The sequence below is a fragment of the Ylistrum balloti genome, unplaced genomic scaffold (genome assembly GCF_031769215.1).
Source record: "Ylistrum balloti isolate Yb309-2 unplaced genomic scaffold, AGI_CSIRO_Ybal_v1 Utg369756, whole genome shotgun sequence".
Lineage (NCBI taxonomy): Eukaryota > Metazoa > Mollusca > Bivalvia > Pectinida > Pectinidae > Ylistrum > Ylistrum balloti.
The window spans coordinates 762,501-788,427 of NW_026781957.1; the positions used below are offsets into that span (position 1 = coordinate 762,501).

At 38.1% G+C, this 25,927-nt stretch overlaps 1 protein-coding gene across 1 annotated transcript in view; it reads right to left on the reverse strand.

Annotated features, from left to right (window-relative positions):
- The window catches only part of LOC132543472 (E3 ubiquitin-protein ligase PDZRN3-B-like), a 175,132-nt gene that overhangs the window by 32,879 nt on the left and 116,326 nt on the right, over positions 1-25,927 (reverse strand). The window contains exons 4-5 of the mRNA XM_060206975.1: positions 18,755-18,981; positions 7,232-7,370 (exon numbers count right to left, since the gene is read on the reverse strand). Of these exons, the coding sequence (XP_060062958.1) occupies positions 7,232-7,370; positions 18,755-18,981 (366 nt within the window). The remainder of the gene's footprint in view (positions 1-7,231; positions 7,371-18,754; positions 18,982-25,927) is intronic.

Here is a 25,927-nt window from a genome sequence, read left to right on the forward strand (position 1 = left end):
CAGAAAACACAGCCCATTGTTGAGTCCCACATATATTCCTTTTTCATTTAAACACAGACTTGGAGACTATGCTTTGGGAACTGTCTCCCACCTTCTACATCCGCCTCATAATGAAGCAAGGCCATGAGACCTTTCATTTTTGTGGCTACAGCAACAATTCCATCCTCATACATCCTGCTGGTATTAGCTAATATTGCTCCATTGAAGGAAGTTCAGCCATTCAGTACAAACATTTCATATTACCATTTGTAGTACTCTCACGCTGACAGCAAAATGTGTGAGCTTAAAAGCCAGATAATTAATTAAAATGAACTCGCCTTGTTTAAAACTCAATATTTGAGAGCACAAAACATCTTTTCACAAGTAATAACAGCCCTGCATACAAACTTAGCAGGTAGTCTGTCAACGTAAAGGGGTGCAAAGAATTTATATTAAACCCCATGTTTATGTATAAAGAATTTCATTGAGCACTGATTGAAACAGCGAGTCAATAAAATCTGATTTCATGCCTGCTCAGGATCCTTAAAATGTTGTTACAACAATCGTATACACCACCTTACTATAAACAAGTGCATATTGTAGGATAGTGGGTGGATGGGTGGGAGGGGCTTGTCTGCATAGATCAATGTGGGTGGGGATGGATACAGAGGGTCAGGTCGATGGGGAAGAGGGGAGGGGGGGTATCTAGGAATGGGTATACACTTATTTTCAAAGAGTTTTTCAGACATAAAATTCAACTCATTAAGAGCCTCACATCATTTGGTTTTGACATCCATAATTGATTATTTCTATTTCAATATTCTGCATCTTGTCACAAAAATAACTATGATGAATTATATGTCTGATAAAGGGACTTGTAGTAACAATCGACGTCACTTCCTGTCTGAGTCGGCCCAGGAGACACCGCCCTCGGACAATCGCTTAATACAATAAGATACATGCAAGTCATCATTTCATTGACATTAATGTCAAAAACCATATCTTTTTCCTGTTACATCCTAATACAAAGACAAACAAACTGAATCTCCTAACCTTGGCATACATATTTAATATGCTAACTTAATTACAAACACTAGGCTGGCTCAGGCCAACACAGTCACATAAAAATAGGTGGTTAAGACCACTTGAGAATTCAGGTTCAACTGTACTGGTCTCCAGCAGTAAGGCACATAATACTGAACACATTAGATCGACGTAACAGATGGTTCATCAATATCAAGATTATTTCAGAATCTGGTTTGAATAAATATTTGAAAACATTTTGAAGGGTTTTTGATTTAGTTTCTAAACTGAGCAAAAGGAATGAATATCAGATAATTGGTGTGCTGTTTTTCAATTGTGTTAACCTCAATGATAATCCAGCCCCCTGGAGGGAGGGGGGAGGGGGGGTTGGAATTACAATCAGGTGGGTGTACCTGGCCTATATTTTACTTAAGAGGAGCAATATGGTAGCGTGTTTAATTACTCTGTCTGTTAGAAATTACCTCCTTGTGTAACTGTCAGAACATACAACAGATTTATATACATATCATCAGATAACAATAAGGTCGACAGAGGTCACTACTGAAGGTCAGAGGTCATATGCATATCAGATCTAATTGGTATTAACAGCTGCCAAACTAATTCATCACAGACATAGTGAACAAAGGAATACCTTCATCTTATTGTTTCTTTTATCAGTAAAGGTTAACATAGCACATGAAAATATGAAAGTTGTTGGAGAATCTGCGTGCAAGACAACCTTATTGAAACATAGCCAATCAAAATACATTAAAGTATTTCTTCTCATTAAAGCCATTAGCTCCACTGGGGTTTTCAGTTTGGGTCAACTACATCAAAGATTGTTTTGACAAATGTCCATGGTGTAATGAAACTGACTTAAAGTATAACTTCATTGCTAACCCATCATAAATCGTTCATCTTTGATAGGTTGCCACTTTGTATCAATCTCATCAAAAGTTATGCCACCTGACAACCACCACAGACACTATGGTGGCCTCAGCCACATCCTGACAGAATGGTGACTTGGGCAAGATGGTGACTCTTGATACTGTCAATGTAAATCCGATTATTTATCAGCTGGGAGACTGGCTTATCATTCTGTGACATAACTCTCTACTTTTTCTGGCCAGGAAATGCATTTTTTATGACTTGTGAATTCCATAATGGTAAGGGCCGTTATAAAATTGTTGTGTCAAACGTCAGTCACAAACACATGTAAATTACTGTAATTTCTAAGTGCGACTGACAGAAATTGCCATGCCACTTGTCACCCTAAACTTCCAGCCATTTTACATAAAACACACTTAAGTTACAGCCTTATCTTTCTATCTCACTCTAGATTTCACAACCACATCAAGTCGCATTATTCTATTGCCTTTTTTTTAACTGTTCAGATTTACTGAGATTCCATGTAAACTTTCGTTCTGGTCTTTAAACCCTGCTTTCTTTTAAACTTTTCTATATTTCAGTCTTTGAAGAAATCTATATGAAATCAGCACAATTTTTTGTAGCATGTAATGGGTGTTAACTGGCAGAAGTGCTATAATCTATACTGATATGTAACTACTGGAGAGAAATACAGAATATCCTACAAGTTTATCTTGTCTACCGTGATAACACATAAAATAACTCAAAGATATGTTGGTACCTTTTAGAATCTTCTTGTCAAATATTTTGAATAAATATATCTTATCTTATAAAGTATAGACTTGTACATCTATCTGTTTGCCTTTGATACAAAAATTCTGATATTGAAAAGAAAAAAAAAAGAAAAAACCAAAGAGAGAGAGAGAAAATAAAACGGTTTCATGTGAAATAGTTTGCAGTAATACAAGCTGAACTTTGTGTACACACCACAGTTTCCAACAGACACTATCGCCTGCTGCTGTTTTATATGGAAACTTGCCCATTCCATAAATTTTACTTCTGATCATATCCTAATTAATTTGGAAGTACTTCTGAAATATTCTGTCCCATTGATAGAACTGGCTGACATTAAAGGCCAGGGTATGCCATGAGGTATTAAGTCTTGTCTGAAATATTTAGATTGGTAGATTTTGAACTTAAATTATTTTCTAAAATCCTTCTCAATACACAAAGACTTTATTTCAAGTATCACATAATGACTACTAATTCTGTAAAATCTAGCGAGGTTGAAGTATTTCCGACATGTGATTTTTTATCACTTTGTGTTTCTGACTGTCTGATAGGCCCAGCTCTGCCCATGTCAGCTGTTGCCTCCCTGACAGAATTGTCAGTGGAGAATCCCAGACAGAAAGGTATACTTTTGAAGTATTGAAAATGATTGATGTCAAATTTAGCCTTTCTGATTCTTTCTTAAATGTCTGGGTCATTAGTATGTTTGCTTGGAATCTTTTAGATCTTGTAAAACCAAAGCATTGAAATGACTCAGGATTCTATAAATACTTGTATATATCTTTGCATTAGAATTTGAAGAACAAAAATCATCAAAGTTTTCATTTTCGGCAGGATGTCTTCTATACCATTAAAATCTTAAAGTGAACATTTGAAAAGGTCACAGGCTGACAGTGGTTTTATGATTCTGTCTGCTGTGTTTCAGTGGAAGGATTTTGTAGTGATCAAGGCAGTCTTCTTTCACATAAAATGGCTTCCAATACTTAAGCTCAGATTTGAGCATTTCCAATATCATTTCTGCTGGACTTAAAACGTCTTCCTATACGAGGTTTTGATTAAAAATGCTTATCTGTTGATTTGAAATTACTAAAAGTATAAGTACCCAACCTTGGAAAGAAAGACTTAAAATATAAATTAATTTTGAAAGAATTTGGATGTAAACATTGTTTATCTAAAACATGACTACATCAAATTTATCTCCTTCGATGTTTTTCTCAGGGAAACCTCAATTAATTCAAAGTGGTTTTCTGTGTCTTAAAAAAAGCAATACAATATGAGTTTCAACAGGCTAATATCAAATGATAAAGGTTGTGAACAAAATTCAATTTCAATCAACTTTTTTTCATTTGATTCATGAAAACTGGCATACTTGATTAAAATCAATACAAGTCAACATAATGCTGTGTTCAAATCTATCAGCAATTGGTGAGTTTTAAATGAAATCATTCTCACACTTGAACTAGCCTTTACAAGCAATACCTTATCCCTTCAAGTCCTTCAACCTCAAACAACTAAAAACTGATCATGCAAAGCACATAATGCATGTGCTTTGAAATACTGCACGTGTTGATTCAATAAATTGTGTTTTAATCACGAAATGTAGTTTCCATCTCGCCCATAGGCTGCATGCAGCTTCACCATCCATTTCTATCTCATCCAGTTACAAATCAGAGACGGGGCAGGGCATCCATTTAAATGAGTAAATCATTCCCCAGTGTTACATTATCTTTCCTAACCTGCTCATGAGGTGTTCTTCACCTTCATTCACTACTCCAGGCAGTGAAAATAACACACCACTGTAAAATGACAAATCCATGCTTTGTTTAATGTTTCTGTACAACTATTGTGAAGCTATCTGTTAGGAGATGCCTACAATCAGCTCCATCACAGCCCCATACATCTAATGCTTGATACCTCCATAAAGACCTTCAAATACATTCTTGTCAAAATTGTGATAAATCTATATTACATTTCTTCTTATCACAACTTCAGAGCCTTTTTAATAAATAAAGTTTTCATAATCGACATGATGAATTGAGTTACAGAGATGTTTCCATTGTGTATACTCTGAGGGATACACTGATATATTTGAAGGTTATTTCCGCTGAAAAATCATTATGCAGTAGGTGCCTAATTGTGTATATTTCCTATTACCCCAAAAGCATCTGTTTGTCAATATCCATTATGTTGGTCTGGGTTTCCAAGCATCTAATTGACTCCTGCACTGGACGATCTCGGTCACTTGAAACCTTAGGAGTTCGTTTTGGCTGTAACTGCCTAAATGGTCCATCAACCCATTGTTCAATGAACTGGCCAAATGAAGTATTGATCTTATTAATTAATTCAATTATTGTCTTTTAGTCCCACATGTCTACTGCAGAGTAGAGGAAATCTATGTTACTAAGCAACTGGTGTTGGCCATGTTGGTCACAAGAAATCTCTGGTGCCCTTTGCAGCTGAGATTATGCAGTGTTTAAATTACTCTAACTAGAAAACCCTCCATACCCCTAGTGATCCACAAGTTGGAACAGCTTTCCTAAATAACATCAATAACCAAGCTTACATTGGACAACCAGCAACATTAACTATCTAAAATATACAAGATTGACAAACCATCTTGAATGGCATCACAGCTCTGTTTACATTGAGTGATGAATTTGTTTAGATTAAAACTTGTCCTTTTTAATAGAAATGCCTGCTTTAGATGTAGCCAATCTTCCTGGAGACATTGAAACAACAAATCTTCGACACAAATATCTACCTTAAAATATCACACATAAAAACAAGGAGGATCTTGCCAAGATTGAAAATTTAAATTGAGTTTAAGGGATGTTGAAGTCTTTACCAAGTTCTTGTTTACAGACATAGACAATGAGACATAACCCAATCTTAGTCTGCTGTAGAAGCTTTCTAATACAGATTCTGTAGGAAATCAATTTGTTGTTACCCTGCTCCCTCCTGCTGAGATTAAGTCCTTCTAACCCCAGTTATGTACATGTTATGTTCTACTATTACTGGTTATTTACAGGTTATGTTCTACTAACCATAGTTATGTACAGGTTATGTTCTACTTAACGTAGTTAAGTACATGTTATGTTCTACTATATCTATTTATATACAGGTTATGTCCTATCCCCAGTTATGTACAGGTTATGTCCTATCCCCAGTTATGTACAGGTTATGTCCTATCCCCAGTTATGTACAGGTTATGTCCTATCCCTAGTTATGTACAGGTTATGTCCTATCCCTAGTTATGTACAGGTTATGTCCTATCCCTAGTTATGTACAGGCTATGTCCTATCCCTAGTTATGTACAGGCTATGTCCTATCCCTAGTTATGTACAGGCTATGTCCTATCCCTAGTTATGTACAGGCTATGTTCTATCCCTAGTTTTCTACAGGTTATGTCCTATCCCTAGTTATGTACAGGCTATGTTCTATCCCTAGTTTTCTACAGGTTATGCTCCCAGCAGTATAATTAGATACAAGTGCTACCCTCTTCCAGCTGGCTATCCTAACTCTGTATGACCCATGACTACAGCTGCAGTGACCAATGAAAGTAACGAGAAGATTGGTGACAGCTACTATAATGATCTGTCATTAACCCCTCTCCAACATTCGCAGACCCCTCAACAACTGGGTCTAGATGACCAGTCAACATAATAGACCTGATCATGGATAGCCATGGTGACCACACTTCACCAATGCTTCAGTCAACACATCTTCATGTCCTGTGATTTCAGCAATGTTCCATGATGACAACTATGTTTCTGTTCATCATATTCTTGCAGATGCTTGTCACTAGGGAGATACATACAAGGGGCACAAAGAGTCATAAGGGGCAAGATGTAAAAATTTGACCATGTAGCCCTATATAAATGTTTATGATTAGTACAAGCTTAGGGGGTCCGTCTGTCATGTTCAGCCAGAAAGATTGACCATCAGGGTAGTGGTCAGTTTGACTGTAATGAACTGCAGGACATCTGATCAGAATTATAGACTGACAGCCACCCTTCCAGTTACATCAACGTACACCAGAAAACCATCTGTACACTTGGGCCAAGTTACAAAACACTGTATTTACACGACTTCCAAGCATGCTTGTGATCCAGATTCCCTACCTCTACCTCTCATCACAGCTAAATTACAAAACAATTTTCTACAATATTCCAAACAAACGTGCTTCAGATGCAGAATCCATCTCCTGATGCAGACATTAGCAAGGTGCTTTACCAGTTCTATACTTATTGTTTACCTTGCAAACGTTTCTATGATATCCCGTTCGCTCAGGTTCGCAGATGTTGCTGTTACATTTGTATTCTGATATCACCTTTCCACTATCGACTATTCTGGGTTTCCTAACGCTCTAAGACAGTAAAACTTCAACTCCAGATGATAAAACACACATTCCAGCCTAATCTAAGGTGATCTATTCAATTGTCATTTAGAAATTCTCAACTTCAAAGTATCGGGTCTCGTCAGGTTGACAGTGTTTATTACAATAATTTCACAATTTTGTCATGTGTTGTGTATAATTTTGTTTTCTGGATCTAAGATAAGCTCATTTGTTTACCTCATATTCCATGTCATATCCTCGCTCATCAAAATATGCATCATCATACTCAAAACCATGGGCCATTTCAATGTCTGTGAGACCCATCTCGGTACTGGCTGAAAATGCTACTGGTCGCCTTGACGATGGCTGATATAACCTGAAACACAAAAAATAAATAAACAAAATGAATTTAAAAAAAAATTGATCAGATCATATTAATTTTCTAAAATTTGTTTCTTTTCTTTTTAACTCTTGTAAAATGTCAGTAAGACACTTTCCAACATTTGTCAACAATTATTTGGAATTTAGACAAGTTGACTCGGATGTTGTCTGAACAATTAGACAAGTTGACTCGGATGTTGTCTGAACAATTAGACAAGTTGACTCGGATGAAGTTCAGACAAGCTGCCTCTAATGGAGATAATGAGGTATGAAAGTGGTAAAAATAACACAGATTTGATATCAGGAGAGAATGGTTTGATTTCTCTGCTTTATTTAATGTCTACACTGCGAGTTTGAGAATGACTGAATGACCTAAGCTGTATCGTACTGGAAAATTTGAGTGCCCAGGGGATCAATTCTACTGGTACTAGGCTGATAACTTTTTTCAGACATTCAACAGAGCCGAAATAATTTGGCCAATCAGAGAAATATGTAGGACCAGGGATAATTGTTGAGGGCTGTAGCCTGCTCGACCCCTCGGGACCTCAGTGTAATGAAAGGATCATAGATTATTAGGTATTCTGGGAAATCTCACAAAGATATTCGAAGCTCTGGGTATTAAAAACGTTGGGTCTTACGTAACAAATGTACCCATAATGTGGGCAGTGATACCAGACAGTGTAAGCAGTGAGATTGATTCACAAAACTACTGATAATACCTTCTAATTCTGTTGCTCTTTCATATTACTTACCGTAAAATGTTTGTTTTTTGCTTTCTGTAAATTAAAGTCCTTTCTAAATAATGTATTGCTGCTTTTCTTTCAAGCATTTCTTCACATCTACGATTTCTGCTATATATTACTGGGAATTTGATAAGACGCTGGCTGTAGTGACATTTTATAGAGTAGAAAGAAACACTTGTCTGCAGCGTTGTTTATGTATGGTTCATTTAAAATGAAACATGTCTTCGGATGTCAACATCAATAGCTAGTTAAATTGTTTCAGTAAATAAGAAAATCAGGATTCTGTAATCATAGCACATTGACCTGTACAAAAGTCAATGAACTTTCACAAATGTCACTTAGTTCCTTGCCATTGATTCTGACCTACAACCTGAAATGACCTCTAATGACCTGTAATTAACTGGCCACTTGTTGGAGTGTAACCTGTAACCAGATCAGTGATGGATTAGGAGTCAAAACTTTGAAAGCTCTACACAAGAACTAAGAAGACCATTTAGTAAAAATTTTGACATAAATAGGAGAAATATTCTTAAGATCTGTCATTTAAACAAATGTTTCCTGAGCAAAAACATAAATATCCCAGTGAATTATCTTGTTTTCTTTCGTCTGCTGTCCATCCACATGACTTATCTGTTCAAAAATCACACATCTACTTCCCAATACACCCCATGTCTCCCAGTCCCTCTGGGTCATATTTCACAACAAGGGTATTCCCCCCCACCCTGGGAATCGGTTACTATGGAAACTGTCAATTAAACTTTGTTAAAGGACAGTAATTGTCAAATTTCAAAATAAAAAAGGTGGAGAGGTTTTAATCAGATGTATACACGAGAAAGCCTGTCGTCTGCCCTTCTCCACAGAAAACTGGCTGATAAGATGGAGCCCAACAGAAGCAGGATTGTTCTGGTCATAGATAAAATAGCAGACCTAACTATAGAAACATCAAAAGAAGTAGTAGACTGGTCTGGAGGTGAATGGCCCTCCAACTCCCAATAGCTGACCTAAAATTCTTAAACCATTCCTCGCCATTTCTGGAGTTGTACCAACATGTCTTTGTGTTTAAAATCCTCTTATGATATTTGGGACGTGGGAACCTGGTGTGGCACATAATTTCAGTCAGAGTATCTTCAGAGTACTGTAATGCATGTCTGTCTTTATTTTGGTATCATATGCTATAGGTTTCATTAACATTTTCCTAGCTCATCCACTGAATTTAATAAGCTTCAAGATTACAAAACAAAACCGTTTGTCTACAATGGATGAAACTTCCTGATAAATAATATTGATCAAATCAATTAATGGAAAAATACCAAGACAATGGCATGTTTCAATGATGGTGTATATCAGTTTTATACAAGCATAGCTAAACTATGATATCTTACATGTAAATTTAAACCAAGTTAAATATACATTTAAATTATGCCACATAATACATTTAATCTGCAGCATGGTTAAAGTCTGACCCTTACACATTGAAAGAGTGGCAGTTTTAAAAGCTTTTGAGAAAAAAATCAAAAACATGAAACAACGAAGAGGAAGAATTACTAATGCTTAGGAATGGACTACAGGTGTATAGGAAGCGACCCCAAACCCAGATGTAAAAACACTTGAGTAACCATCTCCCTGACTTCTGTGTTTATCTCTGGCCAGATGTGTTTTCTGTCTCTTTGAATGCATAAAGAAAACATGTACAAAATGATCCCCAGTATGTTACCTCACCCAGCACTGGGTAATGCATTAAATACGTGGTCATTTACATTTCTAGAGGGTGATATTAATACTTCAGATAACCGACCAGTTTTTAACAATCTTCCCGCAAGAATTCTGCATTTGTAAATCATAAAAATCAAGTATAAGAAATGTGAAAGATAATGCTGAAATATTCTTACTATGACGGAAAAAATATATTATCTTACAAGAGTCTGACTGCACCAGCATATGTGTCTGTTAATCTCCCCATCGTCATGGCAACCGATGACTGGAGAGGAAGCCACATCGTGGATTCCTTCCTCTCGGCCAGATCACAGGCTATGAGGATGGTTGTGATTCCCTCAGCCAACCAGGAAGGCAAAATTAATATGTTTTCATTCCAGTCAGTCCCCCTCCCTTTTCCTCCTCTACTTCCCCCTCCATGTGTGTTCAATTAGCCTTTACACTTTTTACTTGTACATGAAAACAAATTTTTCTTACATAAATAATCCACAATGAATGATGCCTGCGCTAAGGCCAGGTGAGAAACCCGTGGGCCCATAATTTATACCTGTCCTAGCCAATTAGTACTGGTAATTCTGTTTTCTTTTGAAATACATACTGCTATGCTTTCTATGGTTTTTTTCTGCCATGCCAAGAATTACTTCCAATGAAAAGGGGAGTAATAACATAACTAGGGCACGCCTTTTTATAACTTCATAATACGATATAATTGATTGGGTATCAGACTAATGTAGCTAAAACCCACAGGCACCGTGTTTACATAAGGAACAGACAGCCTGGTAAAGAGGACCACAGTGTGTACCAAGGAGGACCGTCATTGGTAAAGGAATTTCTAGCAGTAATAAAACTACTGATTTGCTCCGTGCCAAATTGATTACATCAACTCACTTCTAGAGATTTAATCTATCCTTGTCTTTGTCAATTAATGCGGTTTAAGATTTCAATTTCAAATTTGAAGTATTTATCATTTGGAATTAAAATCAATAAGGACAAGTGAAGGAGACAAGAATTGATGGTTTATAAGAGTGTTGCTCTCACTTCACAAATAACACTTCAGTCTTTACGATGACTCTTAACAGGAAAACGGGAAACACTTCCGTTAAAAAGGAAAGATCTAGTGCACCAAGAGAATAGTATACGGAGAGATGACACCAAGCAAATATAAGAGATCAAATTAAATGAAAAAACAGTATCTTATTTCCCTGGTGTATGAAAGAATGTTTCCATGGTGCAAAAGAAACAAAGTTGAACACATACAACAGGATGCTTTAGTACATTACACAGGTCTGCATCATCACATCATTCAGGTTTATTTTGTCAAAATAATTACAGTCTACTTTATCAAAGGAACACAAGTCATCCTTAAACACATCAAATATGTATCAAGCCATTTATTTTTAGATGCCAGTTTATCTTTCCTTACATACACAATTGAGATTTTAATCATAAAATAACTTTGGTCGTCGTACAGGGAGTGAGTGAACAGCTGTTTTAAAGGGATGTGGCTTTCAACACAATCCTGGAAAAATACAAACAAAGGGTTTTTCAACCTTCTGTCTTGGTACTATACTCACTGGAGTTGTTGTACCTCAATCTTCTGTCCTAATTATATAGCCAGTGCTACCTCCTCACAGAAGTTGCCAAAAATCTAGAATATGTGGCAGACTGTTCTATTTCATGTACAGAAATATGACCAATATCTTACATTACCTAAACATTTATAATATCTTTAACTAACACTGCTTAAAAAGACCTGATACTAAGCCAAATTCCATAATTAAGTCTAAGAGATGGAATCAATGTGAGGTGATTAGGGAGCATGACATCACCCAGTGGGTAAGACGTTAGTTACTTCCTCATACAACTTTAGTGATTTTCTACCAGATATTGGAGTCCTACTCCGATTGTAATTACGTCAATTTGCTTCTCGGAGATATAGATATATATTGTTACAAAGTACATTGGCACAACTAGCAGCAAAGACAGCAGAGTCCCTGATAAACTGAGACAAGTCAATTCTAAAACACCTCTATATATAAGGTCAATTTGAAAAGATTGCTCTTAATTTCCATTTTCCTCCACAGAGTCACACAAGAGAAGTATTGTCCTCTCAGTGACTCTAGGCCCCTGTGTCCTCAACAGAGCCCCACACAAGAGAAGTATTGTCCTCTCAGTGACTCTAGGCCCCTGTGTCCTCAACAGAGAACCACACAAGAGAAGTATTGTCCTCTCAGTGACTCTAGGCCCCTATGTCCTCAACAGAGCCCCACACAAGAGAAGTATTGTCCTCTCAGTGACTCTAGGCCCATGTGTCCTCAACAGAGCCCCACACAAGAAGTATTGTCCTCTCAGTGACTCTAGGCCCCTGTGTCCTCAACAGAGCCCCACACAAGAGAAGCATTGTCCTCTCAGTGACTCTAGGCCCCTGTGTCCTCAACAGAGCCCCACACAAGAGAAGTATTGTCCTCTCAGTGACTCTAGGCCCATGTGTCCTCAACAGAGCCCCACACAAGAGAAGTATTGTCCTCTCAGTGACTCTAGGCCCCTGTGTCCTCAACAGAGCCCCACACAAGAGAAGTATTGTCCTCTCAGTGACTCTAGGCCCCTGTGTCCTCAACAGAGCCCCACACAGAGAAGTATTGTCCTCTCAGTGACTCTAGGCCCCTGTGTCCTCAACAGAGCCCCACACAAGTATTGTCCTCTCAGTGACTCTAGGCCCCTGTGTCCTCAACAGAGCCCCACACAAGTATTGTCCTCTCAGTGACTCTAGGCCCCTGTGTCCTCAACAGAGCCCCACACAAGAGAAGTATTGTCCTCTCAGTGACTCTAGGCCCCTGTGTCCTCAACAGAGTCCCACACAAGAGAATTATTGTCCTCTCAGTGACTCTAGGCCCCTGTGTCCTCAACAGAGCCCCACACAAGTATTGTCCTCTCAGTGACTCTAGGCCCCTGTGTCCTCAACAGAGCCCCACACAAGTATTGTCCTCTCAGTGATTCTAGGCCCCTGTGTCCTCAACAGAGCCCCACACAAGAGAAGTATTGTCCTCTCAGTGACTCTAGGCCCATGTGTCCTCAACAGAGCCCCACACAAGAGGTATTGTCCTCTCAGTGACTCTAGGCCCATGTGTCCTCAACAGAGCCCCACACAGAGAAGTATTGTCCTCTCAGTGCCTCTAGGCCCCTGTGTCCTCAACAGAGCCCCACACAAGTATTGTCCTCTCAGTGATTCTAGGCCCCTGTGTCCTCAACAGAGCCCCACACAAGAGAAGTATTGTCCTCTCAGTGACTCTAGGCCCCTGTGTCCTCAACAGAGCCCCACACAAGTATTGTCCTCTCAGTGACTCTAGGCCCATGTGTCCTCAACAGAGCCCCACACAGAGAAGTATTGTCCTCTCAGTGCCTCTAGGCCCCTGTGTCCTCAACAGAGCCCCACACAAGAGAAGTATTGTCCTCTCAGTGACTCTAGGCCCCTGTGTCCTCAACAGAGCCCCACACAAGTATTGTCCTCTCAGTGCCTCTAGGCCCCTGTGTCCTCAACAGAGCCCCACACAAGAGAAGTATTGTCCTCTCAGTGACTCTAGGCCCATGTGTCCTCAACAGAGCCCCACACAAGTATTGTCCTCTCAGTGACTCTAGGCCCCTGTGTCCTCAACAGAGCCCCACACAGAGAAGTATTGTCCTCTCAGTGCCTCTAGGCCCCTGTGTCCTCAACAGAGCCCCACACAAGAGAAGTATTGTCCTCTCAGTGACTCTAGGCCCCTGTGTCCTCAACAGAGCCCCACACAAGTATTGTCCTCTCAGTGACTCTAGGCCCCTGTGTCCTCAACAGAGCCCCACACAGAGAAGTATTGTCCTCTCAGTGCCTCTAGGCCCCTGTGTCCTCAACAGAGCCCCACACAAGTATTGTCCTCTCAGTGCCTCTAGGCCCCTGTGTCCTCAACAGAGCCCCCCACAAGAGAAGTATTGTCCTCTCAGTGACTCTAGGCCCCTGTGTCCTCAACAGAGCCCCACACAGAGAAGTATTGTCCTCTCAGTGACTCTAGGCCCCTGTGTCCTCAACAGAGCCCCACACAAGTATTGTCCTCTCAGTGACTCTAGGCCCCTGTGTCCTCAACAGAGCCCCACACAAGAGAAGTATTGTCCTCTCAGTGACTCTAGGCCCCTGTGTCTTCAACAGAGCCCCACACAAGTATTGTCCTCTCAGTGATTCTAGGCCCCTGTGTCATCAACAGAGCCCCACACAAGAGAAGTATTGTCCTCTCAGTGACTCTAGGCCCTGTGTCCTCAACAGAGCCCCACACAAGCAATGTCTCTCAGTGCCTCTAGGCCCCTGTGTCATCAACAGAGCCCCACACAAGAGAGGTATTGTCCTCTCAGTGACTCTAGGCCCATGTGTCCTCAACAGAATCCCACACAAGAAGACAGGCCCTTACCAAAATTGTTTTACTGTCAGTGATTCCTTGCCCTGCATTTATTGTCATATTGGTGAATCAGGCCTTTCGTCTTCTAAAAACCACCCACATAAGAGCTCTCCTGGCCCTCTCTCAGCATACACCAGAGGAGTAGACCCTATCACAATAATGAAGCATAACGATTCCCCTTTAGTTCGAAACAATTGTCAGCTTGGCCTGATAAAATGGCAGCCTGTGTTGGTACCTGGCAACTTCTACAGAACATGGTGTTTGATGATGAAAATCCTGAGATTTTTTATGGTCATTTACAGTTGGATCAAAAGAAGAATATCTTTGTTGCCGATCACCAGTAATTGGGAGTGATACAGACTCAACGGTTGCTTATCTGACGTGTTTAGTATTCTCGCTCTGTCCTGATACCTACCACACATTTTTTACTGGTTTCACTTTTATTTCAGAAGAATCATTAAGTTGTAACCACGGGAGATTTGTTTCATCTTATCTTTTTTATTCCGTTCCAGATGATGATGAGCGTACTAGTTTCTGAGTTTTCATTGGTGTCATCAGTACCAACAAGACTCTCAAACCCTTCACTACCTAGGCTAACAAATGTATCAAACCATGATGGTAAGCCAATGGTGTACTTTAGACAACATTGAAAAATGTAAATTAGAGAAAGAGCAGAACTCTTACGTAAACAGTCAAAATAAAAACCCTTTTAAAAGTTTTTAAAAAAAAACCCATGTGCTTAAGAAGGAACACCTTTTTATCACTTAAAATGGATGTAAATCTCTTTCGACTTACCAGGTATCAAATCTGATGTACTATTCAAAACTTTTCAGTATTTGAGATTACAAATTAAATTTCAGTAAAATCAAACAAATTATAGAGATAAACTGGGACATAATTCCAGTAAAAGCCTCTATTTCACAAGTATAAAGGAAAGACAAGAGGGACCACCTTATAGCAAAATAATTAAAAAGAAGATAGTCACTGGTGCTGGATGATGGAAGGAGGAAAAAAAGTTGTTGTTCAGCACCCGAAGAAGGTGCTACACATTGGTGATATACGGAGGAGAAAATGCTGTCAGTTATCTGTGTATAATAGATTACCCACGGTAACTTATCTGTACCAATGAGAATTATGTGATAAATAATTAATCCAGTGAGACCAGTTGTGAGAGTTAGAGTAATCTCAGGCTAGTTTCATCAAAAGGAGGTGCCTGTCACACTATCGTGATTACAGATACCTAGGTCTAACACTTCCTGTAGAAGTCGATTCACAAGACCACGTTATGACATTTCTCTGTGTTGGAACTCAGCTTCTACCAGCTTATACCCTTGATTACAATCTACCCTGATCAGAAAATATAAAACATTTAATACTCTGAAGAAAAGACTCTTTCATAGCTACACGCACACGCAAACCTGTTCATACATATACTCAGTTTCTTGTGTAACAATTGACTCAAGACTTGAACCTGGCTTTTCTTAAATGGGGCTGCAGTGGAAAGAAGACTTTAAGGGAGTTTCTGACTTAATAGCCATCTGACAATACAACAAAACACAATATGCTTTTTTCATTCTTACAATACAAAAAATGAAAATCTGGCAAAGTATCGCATTTTTGTATGCCTCATGGCTACACAGATGAGTGTTTCACCAGTCAAAATCCACAATACGTTTTATCGTGCACTTAATCATTCAACCGTTTCAACCACAATGGCATATGCACGTTTGCACGTGTGTTGTCGGTAAGGCATCAGGAACATATCCCACTTATTCAGCATATGCTCAAGTTCAATGCAGTTGTGACGATGTGATTATGCGATAACATTTTTTATAGATCTGTATTACATGTGCTGTGTGTGTCTGCTACCTCCGCAGACATCCAGCACACGATCTCGAGAGGAATGTTCTAAAGCTTTTTATTTTACCCCTACTTGTGAAAGACAAGATGTTAATTTATATTATATTTCTACCTTATCAACAAAGATCTACTATTTAGTGATAATGTGATTTCCATAAGAACTTGCACCCGAAGTTTTGACTATTTTTACCGAAGCAGCCCCAAACTAGGAGTAACTAATCCTAAAGTCTCCCGGTAACATTCCTACTCCAGGAAGACTTACATCTATAGCAATATGATACAGCAATTCATCGTCTGATAACCAGAAAGTACACAGAGAACCAGTAGGAAGTGACTACTTCAAATAACATGTTTCAATTTTTTTTGCAACAGATGCGAAAATGTTTAATGTGGACCAAATTATTGAATACTATTTTACTGGTTATACAAATGATTCATATTAATTGATAATCAAATTCCATTATTGTTTAATTTGTTCAATTTTATGTATTTTTATCCAGTTTCAATGATTAACATTCTAATACGATATTTAATGGTTCAGAAGTCAATTTTCTCTCAGCATTTCTAGTAACCCCAAAACTGAAAGCAAGGAATGATACCAAACAATCTATGACTTCAAAAACATTACTCATTGAGTTATCTTTAAAAGCTTTTATTAATTACATGAAATACTCAGATTTAATAACCAGGAGCAATTAGGTAGGCAACATCCTCCAACAGCCAATAACAATGACAGGAATATCAAAGTAAGACAAGAGATAATAACATGGTGAACGTTTGATTCCGTCTAAGTAATGAAATAGGTACGCATTTTTTACTGTTGGATTTTTAAATGGCCAGTTGACGTGGAGGTTCACCTGGTGTACATCGTCTTGTTTATCTCACGAGCAGCTGCTGAACTCCTTATAGTTCTGTATTTTTGGAACTCACAGAAAAACTGCAATACATTAGATCTAGGTAGCAGCAGTAACGTGAATATAATGAGTTCTTAGTATAAGGAAGCAGTCTAGTTGATAAGTGGCTGTGTCAATAACTCTCAAAATATCGTCATAAATGTATCTAAACCTTGTCTGTTCAGCAAACACTTTACCAACGAGATAAACATTCGCCTATACACTTTATCATCGGAGGCTATCTCATGAAAATGAAGAGTTCTTATTTCGCCATGGAAATGAAGTGCTATTAATATTACAGATGAATATAATTTACAAAACGGCTTTGGTGAAAAATATTTCCAACCTCGTGAACAGTTGCATAGCTTTTTCTTGGTGTACAGAATGATGGAACTACCAGAACACCATGGATACAAAGAACGGTTCAAAGGCAAATTATACAAAAGTACAGCAGATTTTCAAGTGAATGTAAATCTTTAGAAAAAGTTATCTACACCCCTGTGGGAAACAAAGTGGGTGTTTAAACATTCATGTAATGCAAATATTGTGGATGATTTTTTTTCAATGTTTCCTTTTTTAAATTTCACAAATGAACAGTGAAGCCTAAATCTGTGAACAATTTTAAAGTATTGTCTACATAATATACAGATGTTTGATAAGGTATGTACATTACCCACCATGAGAAGCCAACCACACAGATCTAGACAAAGATGTCAATCGGACGGAAGGTGTTTAGAAATGTATGAAATGTATTTCAAGGAGACGGAGAAGTTTTGAGGAACCAGATATCTGTCTGGAGGGGGAGGGCTATGTCACAAGGCCAGATGTTGTCATCTGATAATAAGTCAACGTGTCCTGGTCACACTAAAAGCTCATAAACCAGGACAGAAACACGGTAGAAAATTGGTATTTGGGGAAAGATATGAGAAACAAATGTTAAATGTTGGGGAGGAAGTTGAATGACTCCTAGACATGACACATTGTTGTAGATCTGTATGGGTCAGTCCCTATCTCACACACGATCCCCACTATCTCTCCCTAAAGCACACAGCTGGTTAGCTTCCACATACAAACAATTTGTTTAAAATTTCAAAATTTTCACACATATTAAGTCTGAAGGCTCCATGTAAAGCTATAAATCCCTACAGAAGCATTATGACCACCACAGAGATATATTCAAATACAGATTTACGAATTAATGATAATATTATTCAATTATGACAGAGTGTAAGCTATGTAGGCTTATGAAACATATTGGTGGAGCACATGTCAGCATGGAAAGGCTGGTAGGAGGAGGAAACCCCAGGATTAGGTTCCCTAGCCTCTCAGTCCTGCACCTGAACATGCCAGTAGTGCACTTGGTTATCCAGACACAACCTTATCAATCTACCTAATCTGATCTCTACTTAATTGTACAGCATCAAGTCTGTAGATTGGTTACAATCTTTTCATTCATTGGAGTTTAATTTTGTATCAGATTTGATGGTCTGAAATAATATCCCGTTTATCTACTGATAAATTCTCCACAGAACATCCTGCTGGTAAATTGGCAGAATCTTTCTCAGTGGTACTAGATCTGACTTTTGGGTGTTTATATTTACCATTTTGTTAACCTGGGATCAGGATATCAAATCAATTCTTTTACGCTGTATGAATATGTAAGAAATTCAAACTTTCGCAAAAATGAAAAATAATGATTGTTTTCACAAAATACCAAAATTGTTTCACATCAACATATTATTTACTCACCCACTGGCAGGAAATGGAAAGACGGGAGGAGGTGGTGTTGGTGGACGATTAAATCCGTAAATTTCTTCTTCTGTTTGTGTTCCTATGGATACCATGGTTGGAGATCTATTTTTCATTTTATTTTTGTTGACCCTGCGTAGAACCTCAACCACAATGGGTTCTTGCGCAGTGCGGAAGGCCTCAACGGCTTCTTCGTGTGATGACTTGGATAAATCCTGACCATTTACCTGGAAAATATTAAAATATGGCATATAAATATCCGAAAGGCTTTGTTACACTGGACAGTACAACAGGAACTATACAATATATCACCAACAAGCAGGAATCACACACAGACGAAAAACATGGCCTTTATACCAAAACACAAGAAACATGGCCTTTATACCAAAACACAAGAAACATGGCCTTTATACCAAAACACAAGAAACATAAAAATCCACCAAGTTATATTACACAGGATAAGAGGATCCAAACCATCACCAACACCCAGAAATCACTCACTGATGAAACTCGGCAACAGTATTTAGCAGAATGACAGATTTAAACGGCACACCTGTACAGTTAAACTGGCATCCCTGAAATATCATCTTTCATTTCTTAGCTCATTACACAAATTCCACACCAGAAAACGCATGTTTGTATTTTTTGTGTTCCATAGGTATTCTATCAAATTAACCTCAGTTACACATTCCTTAGGGTGCCATCCAGATGTTTGTATGGTACTTATTTATGAATCAAACAAAGAAAAAAACAATCAGCCTGCAATCATCTACCTGAAAAATGTGTCTGAATATAACAGCTTACACAAACTTCTATTTATTAGAATAAAATCCATTTTCAGTGTATTAATAACACTCCCACAAAGTGTGAAATTAATTAATTATGATTATCGTTTGACACCATCGTGTTTTTTTTTTCATCTTTATAGCCACGTGGGAGTGTGTTAGTGAGTAACTGCCTCTCCAGCCAAGCACGACCTTTGTGTTGCTTGGGCTGTGTTAGAGATCGCTTTGGCTCTCACCAACATCCTTTCTCTACCTGTAACGTGACCTTGTCAATCAATAGAATGCATCACCGCGACAACCAGTCGATTACTCATTTAGGACAATGTACAAGTTATTACACAAGTGAATTTCACTTTCTGTATGAATATTTTATCTGGTTTCTAGTCAGAAGGCACTCTATCAAGGAGGAGATGAATTGTTTTATCAGGGGTGTCCCTAATACCCTGGCAGGTCTCATCAATATTTCTCTTTAGTTTGGGGTAAGTGCCGCTAACCCCAGAGTTCACCAACACTGTCTAGTGATGTGGACATCTACAATGATAATGCAATTATTCCTCACTGTGATTTTAATAAATTTCAACCATTATCAACAAACACTTCCTGGATGCTACACACACACTCTACAACATATTTTGTATCGGATCTATGATCAGTAACAATTAAAACAACTTCCCACTGGGAAATTACAATTGAATGCTTTTAACTTTCCTCAGCAATTAAAACAAGTCCTATTTATCTTGTCAACATGTGACAACCAACATCAGAAAACGAGTCAAATATAAAAAAAAAAAAACTCCCTATTTGTTGTTAATGGACTTTCTACCTTTCTAATTCATTGACAGTAATCAATCCCACTACAGCGGATGACATTATCAAAGATTTGTGTGATTAAATGAAGTAAAAAATAAACAAGCACAGCAATTTGTTGTATATTTTTTCTGTTTATTGACAAAATCCTACCTTTTTTTGCTGCTGAATTTTCTAATCATATCAATGCTTTTTAGAAAGCTATCAATCTTTGCAATTCATTAGTTAGAATAGAGTTTCTCAGCCAGGATTCAACAGAATTTCAACAATTGCTCATATCAAATGTCTTACTAATGAGTAAAACGAACAGATTGTCAGCATATTTAGAAACAGCATGTTCAAAACACTATGGGAGAAATAGGACCTGGTTACCATAGAAAGGCTAAGGGGGAAATTGGACCTGGTTACCATAGACAGGCTAAGGGAGAAATTGGACCTGGTTACCATAGACAGGCTAAGGGGGAAATTGGACCTGGTTACCATAGAAAGGCTAAGGGGGAAATTGGACCTGGTTACCATAGACAAGCTAAGGGGGAAATTGGACCTGGTTACTATAGACAGGCTAAGGGGGAAATTGGACCTGGTTACCATAGACTGGATGAAGGGTGAAATTTGACCTGGTTACCATAGACAGGCTAAGGGGGAAATTGGACCTGGTTACCACAGACAGGCTAAGGGAGAAATTAAACCTGGTTACCATAGACAAAGAAATTGGAATTTTGGGATAGTTGGGAGCAATAAAATCTATGCCTTTTATAGAAATAATATTTCAGTTGTCATACCGATTGTGATAAATCCCAATTAAACAAATCGAGTATCCGCAATGGGTAAACGAAGATGTCCTCTCGATGGTAAAAGTCAAAGTTACATACAACAGAATACATATAACGTACAACTCTATATCCAAATACAAGCTTTCTTCATCATGGTTATTAGTACATCTCATACTCAAAGGTAAACAGATTCTAACAAGGTCAAAGTCAGAACCTACAGGTGTAAAAAATGGGTCAAAAGTATTAAATATTAATCTGTAGTAGTAGCCATCACACAACTATTAATCGGAAAGGTCAGAGGTTATAACTGTCTAACATCCCAAGTCTATCATCGTATTAAATCTAAGGGATTACACGGACATAAACAGGGCACTGTTTCTAAAATCAATGAAGTACTATTTGTATGGTATGGTATCTGAGAATCTAAAATTACCAGAGTACAGCTTGTGGTCTGATTACTGATAATAGTGATTTAACACAATATTGATACATAAATAGTCTCAGATAAGGCTAAAACGGGGGAGAATTACGTAAAAGTAGGGCAGATAAAAAAACGTGGTCGTGACTGACAGCTGAGTATGGTTTGTAGGTGGTGTGTCAAACTGATGATATCATCTCTCATTATCTCTCATGTGTAAGATGTTCAGCAATGATACAGTTAATGACTAGTCTGGGCATCTACATACATGGAGGGGTAGGGGCCAGGTATATAGTCACAGGTTCCAGCATCTACATACATGGAGGGGTAGGGGCCAGGTATATAGTCACAGGGGCCAGCATCTACATACATGGAGGGGTAGGGGCCAGGTATATAGTCACAGGGGCCAGCATCTACATACATGGAGGGGAAGGGGCCAGGTATATAGTCACAGGGGCCAGGTGTATAGTCACAGGGGCAAGGCATATAGTCACAGGGGCCAGGTGTATAGTCACAGGGGCCAGGTGTATAGTCACAGGGGCCAGCATCTACATACATGGAGGGGAAGGGGCCAGGTTTATAGTCACAGGGGCCAGGTGTATAGTCACAGGGGCCAGGTATATAGTCACAGGGGCCAGCATCTACATACATGGAGGGGAAGGGGCCAGGTATATAGTCACAGGGGCCAGGTGTATAGTCACAGGGGCAAGGCATATAGTCACAGGGGCCAGGTGTATAGTCACAGGGGCCAGGTGTATAGTCGGTTTATGGTAAAGAAACAGAAACTTATTTTCTTGGCCACAGCATCAATTTTAAACTGATTATGTCAGAACTATAATTTCCCTCAGAAAGTGGATAAAAAAGTCACTATTTTAAAGATAGAAAAAATGTGTTTAACGTTGTAGGTTTTCTTGAGTTTGAAAAATCAATGCCATCTCTGGGCTCTCCACAGCAACAGATTAATACTCCCGTAATGGACAGCTCTGCAGATTTAACCATGTTGATTAAACAAAGGCCCACATTATTCTGTAGTAGAGGAATATAAGGGGGTAAAACTAAATATCATTCCTTGTTCACTTCCATCAGCTCTGACAAAATTCTACATGATGTTATAAGGGGATTACATTGATTCCAGAAAATACCACTTTATTGATACCTTGTCCGCCTAATAACAAACCAGTGATGTCCAGTACTCAAGACCAGTGGCAATCGTTAGCGACTGGCTCTGTCCGAGGTCATTCAGTGCTAACCCCACTTCATTTCTGCCAAAGGCAGGTACATTTGAACGCATACTACATCAAAGACATGACAATCAGACCCTTCATTATAAATATAATATGGTATTTCCATATAGATTGGTTGTACACCCAGCGTTATTCTATATGTTCTATGTCTAATGGTAATTACTACATTGTTTACCTGTTATCTGTGTAAATACAAGGTAACAACTATCATCTCTTTATTGATATATATTTACCAGCTAAGAATCACCCTTTGGTTGTTGTGCTTCACCTAACTTTCCTCCTTTTCAGATTTCCATGCACCATGTTTACAACTTCATCAATAAGACATTTTTATAAATGGTTATAATGAACCGATAACACTGTTTTATTACATATATACCACTTAGTTATCTATCTGAATGGCGATGAATGTTTCTTATCTTATTTTAAGTATACACCTCAGAGCTCAAATCTGTTTGTCATAGTTTTGTGAGTAATTCTTCCTGATGTCTTCATTACGTCGGACAATCTATGAAGATGTCCTGCAAACCATGACACCCCAGTTTTGTGACCACTTTCCCATCAAAGTACTGATGGCTATACTGTGACAGCTGTTACACATGAAGAATTCGTAACACATCTTCTTTGTAACAATAAGTACGCAAATATTATTTATGAGTTCCTTTTATTGATGTGGTGAACATCGCTTCAGACTCAGAAAGTATGACAGTGAACATCGCTTCAGACTCAGAAAGTATGACAGTGAACATCGCTTCAGACTCAGAAAGTATGACAGTGAACATCACTTCAGACTCAGAAAGTATGACAGTGAACATCGCTTCAGACTCAGAAAGTATGACAGTGAACATCACTTCAGACTCATAAAGTATGACAGTGAACATCACTTCAGACTCAGAAAGTATGACAATGAACATCGCTTCAGACTCAGAAAGTATGACAGTGAACATCGCTTCAGACTCAGAAAGTATGACAGTGAACATCGCTTCAGACTCAGAAAGTATGACAGTGAACATCACTTCAGACTCAGAAAGTATGACAGTGAACATCGCTTCAGACTCAGAAAGTATGACAGTGAACATCACTTCAGACTTATAAAGTATGACAGTGAACATCACTTCAGACTCAGAAAGTATGACAATGAACATCGCTTCAGACTCAGAAAGTATGACAGTGAACATCGCTTCAGACTAAGAAAGTATGACAGTGAAGAAAAATGGTTACACACCCAACGCCTTGAGCATTTTAGTGTCACTCTGTATTAAATATGTTCTCACAGTGATTTGTGGTCAAAAAAAATCATTTTTCTGTTAATTTTTTTTATTTTCAGGGCCATGATGATATAGTTCCATTAATGAAGACATGATGCCCTCCAGTCAACATTAATATCACGTTGGTACAAATAGCTCCATAATCCCCAACTCAACATTTCTTGTCACAACTCAAATCAATCACATTCAATGTGGCACTCTATAGAATACAGTCAGATTGTGTTATGCTCACTATTTTTTTTTCTTTTTTCTTTTGATCAATTTTTACATTCTGATCTTTATCATATGAAAAACATGTTTACTTTCCATTAAAAAAATCTTGCTTAACCAGATGTCCAAAGGAGAAATAGGTTTCTATATATGTTTACTCACTATTTACCTGTTAAATACCTGTTAAATCAGCTTTAATTTGTTTTTTATTTACGTAAACAAGTTGTTTTATCATGTACACAATACACCTTGTATGATATGACAAGGTGTGTTAGTCTGACAATACAGAGGTTACACAGTGGAATCATATTTATATCATCTATGAATTATTAATGAGAAAAACTAAACATTCTATTGTAAAACTGATTTACACATTAACCGAACACACCTCAACAGACACTCAACCTTTCAAAGACTGAAAAGGCCAATCGGTCCATTTAATGTGTCCGGGTTAAAAAAAAACCTCTTTGCAGATGATAAACAAAATTCCGTAGGTACACCATCTCAGCATTGCATCACATAGATTTACAGACTGGTACATACTCTGGTTTATCTGAAGTAAACTTTGGTGTACCTAACCAAGGTATCCCGATCATCATCAGCAGGAGACGTTTTCTGTAATCTCATACGAACCCAGATACCCTTCAGCACAAGACAAAATATGGTGGTACACAAGTGGCTGGTAGATAAGGAATAAGTTCCAATAGTAAATAGACCCATTTGGTAAAGATTAAAGTCAATTTAACAGTTCAAAAAAAAAAATTTCAAAAACCACAAGATATTGATAGGTGTAACAGATTTGTGATAGCTCATCGTATCTTACACATGAAATGCATCGTTTCCTAACACTACACATGAACGTGTCTCCATCAGAGTTCCTCTATTTTATGTATGTTGTCCGGCAGCCATTCATTCATTATCTACGTAACACCAATTGTTAAAGTTGATTCTACACAACACTGATTACAGTAATTAATGTTCTATCTCTTCTTTTTCAAACCCTATGGAGTAGCACTAGACTAGATTATTTCTATATATATGGCTGACCTGACCAGGATATGTATTCTCCTTTACTAACGAGATCTAACCCAAACAATCATTGTAGACTTTATCTTGACAGAGTGTCAGCAACTTAAACAGGTTAATTTAAGTATTCCTATCCATTTCCTACACAAGGATGACAATCTTTTCCATCTCAGAGCTTTAATCTATACCACCAAAGAAGTTGGTGTGGGCCACATTTCTAGGGTGTGTGTTGCTATTAAAAGAATATTTTGACAAGCTCACATTGAACATTATCATCAACCAGAGATTGGGTCGACCTTGTGGATTCAAACTGACATTGACGAAGAGGCTGTTGTGATAACAGAATTCATAAATATGTTACAGTTTTAATTTATTTGTCAATAACTCAAAACCTGTGTGTATATCTTTATCAGATCATTTCCTGTCATTTTGTCAAGCGACTGAAAATCACTTAAATTTCGCAGCGAATACTATATTTGGCAAACTTACCTGTTCAGATGTATAAGCGTAAACATGATAACGTTGATTTAGAAATGAATTGAATAAGCGAAACTGCTATTAGAGATCAGGACTCTTCAAGATTCTGACATCAGTAACCAAATAAACAAGAATGCCATCCAGTGTTTTCCGTACAAATAATCA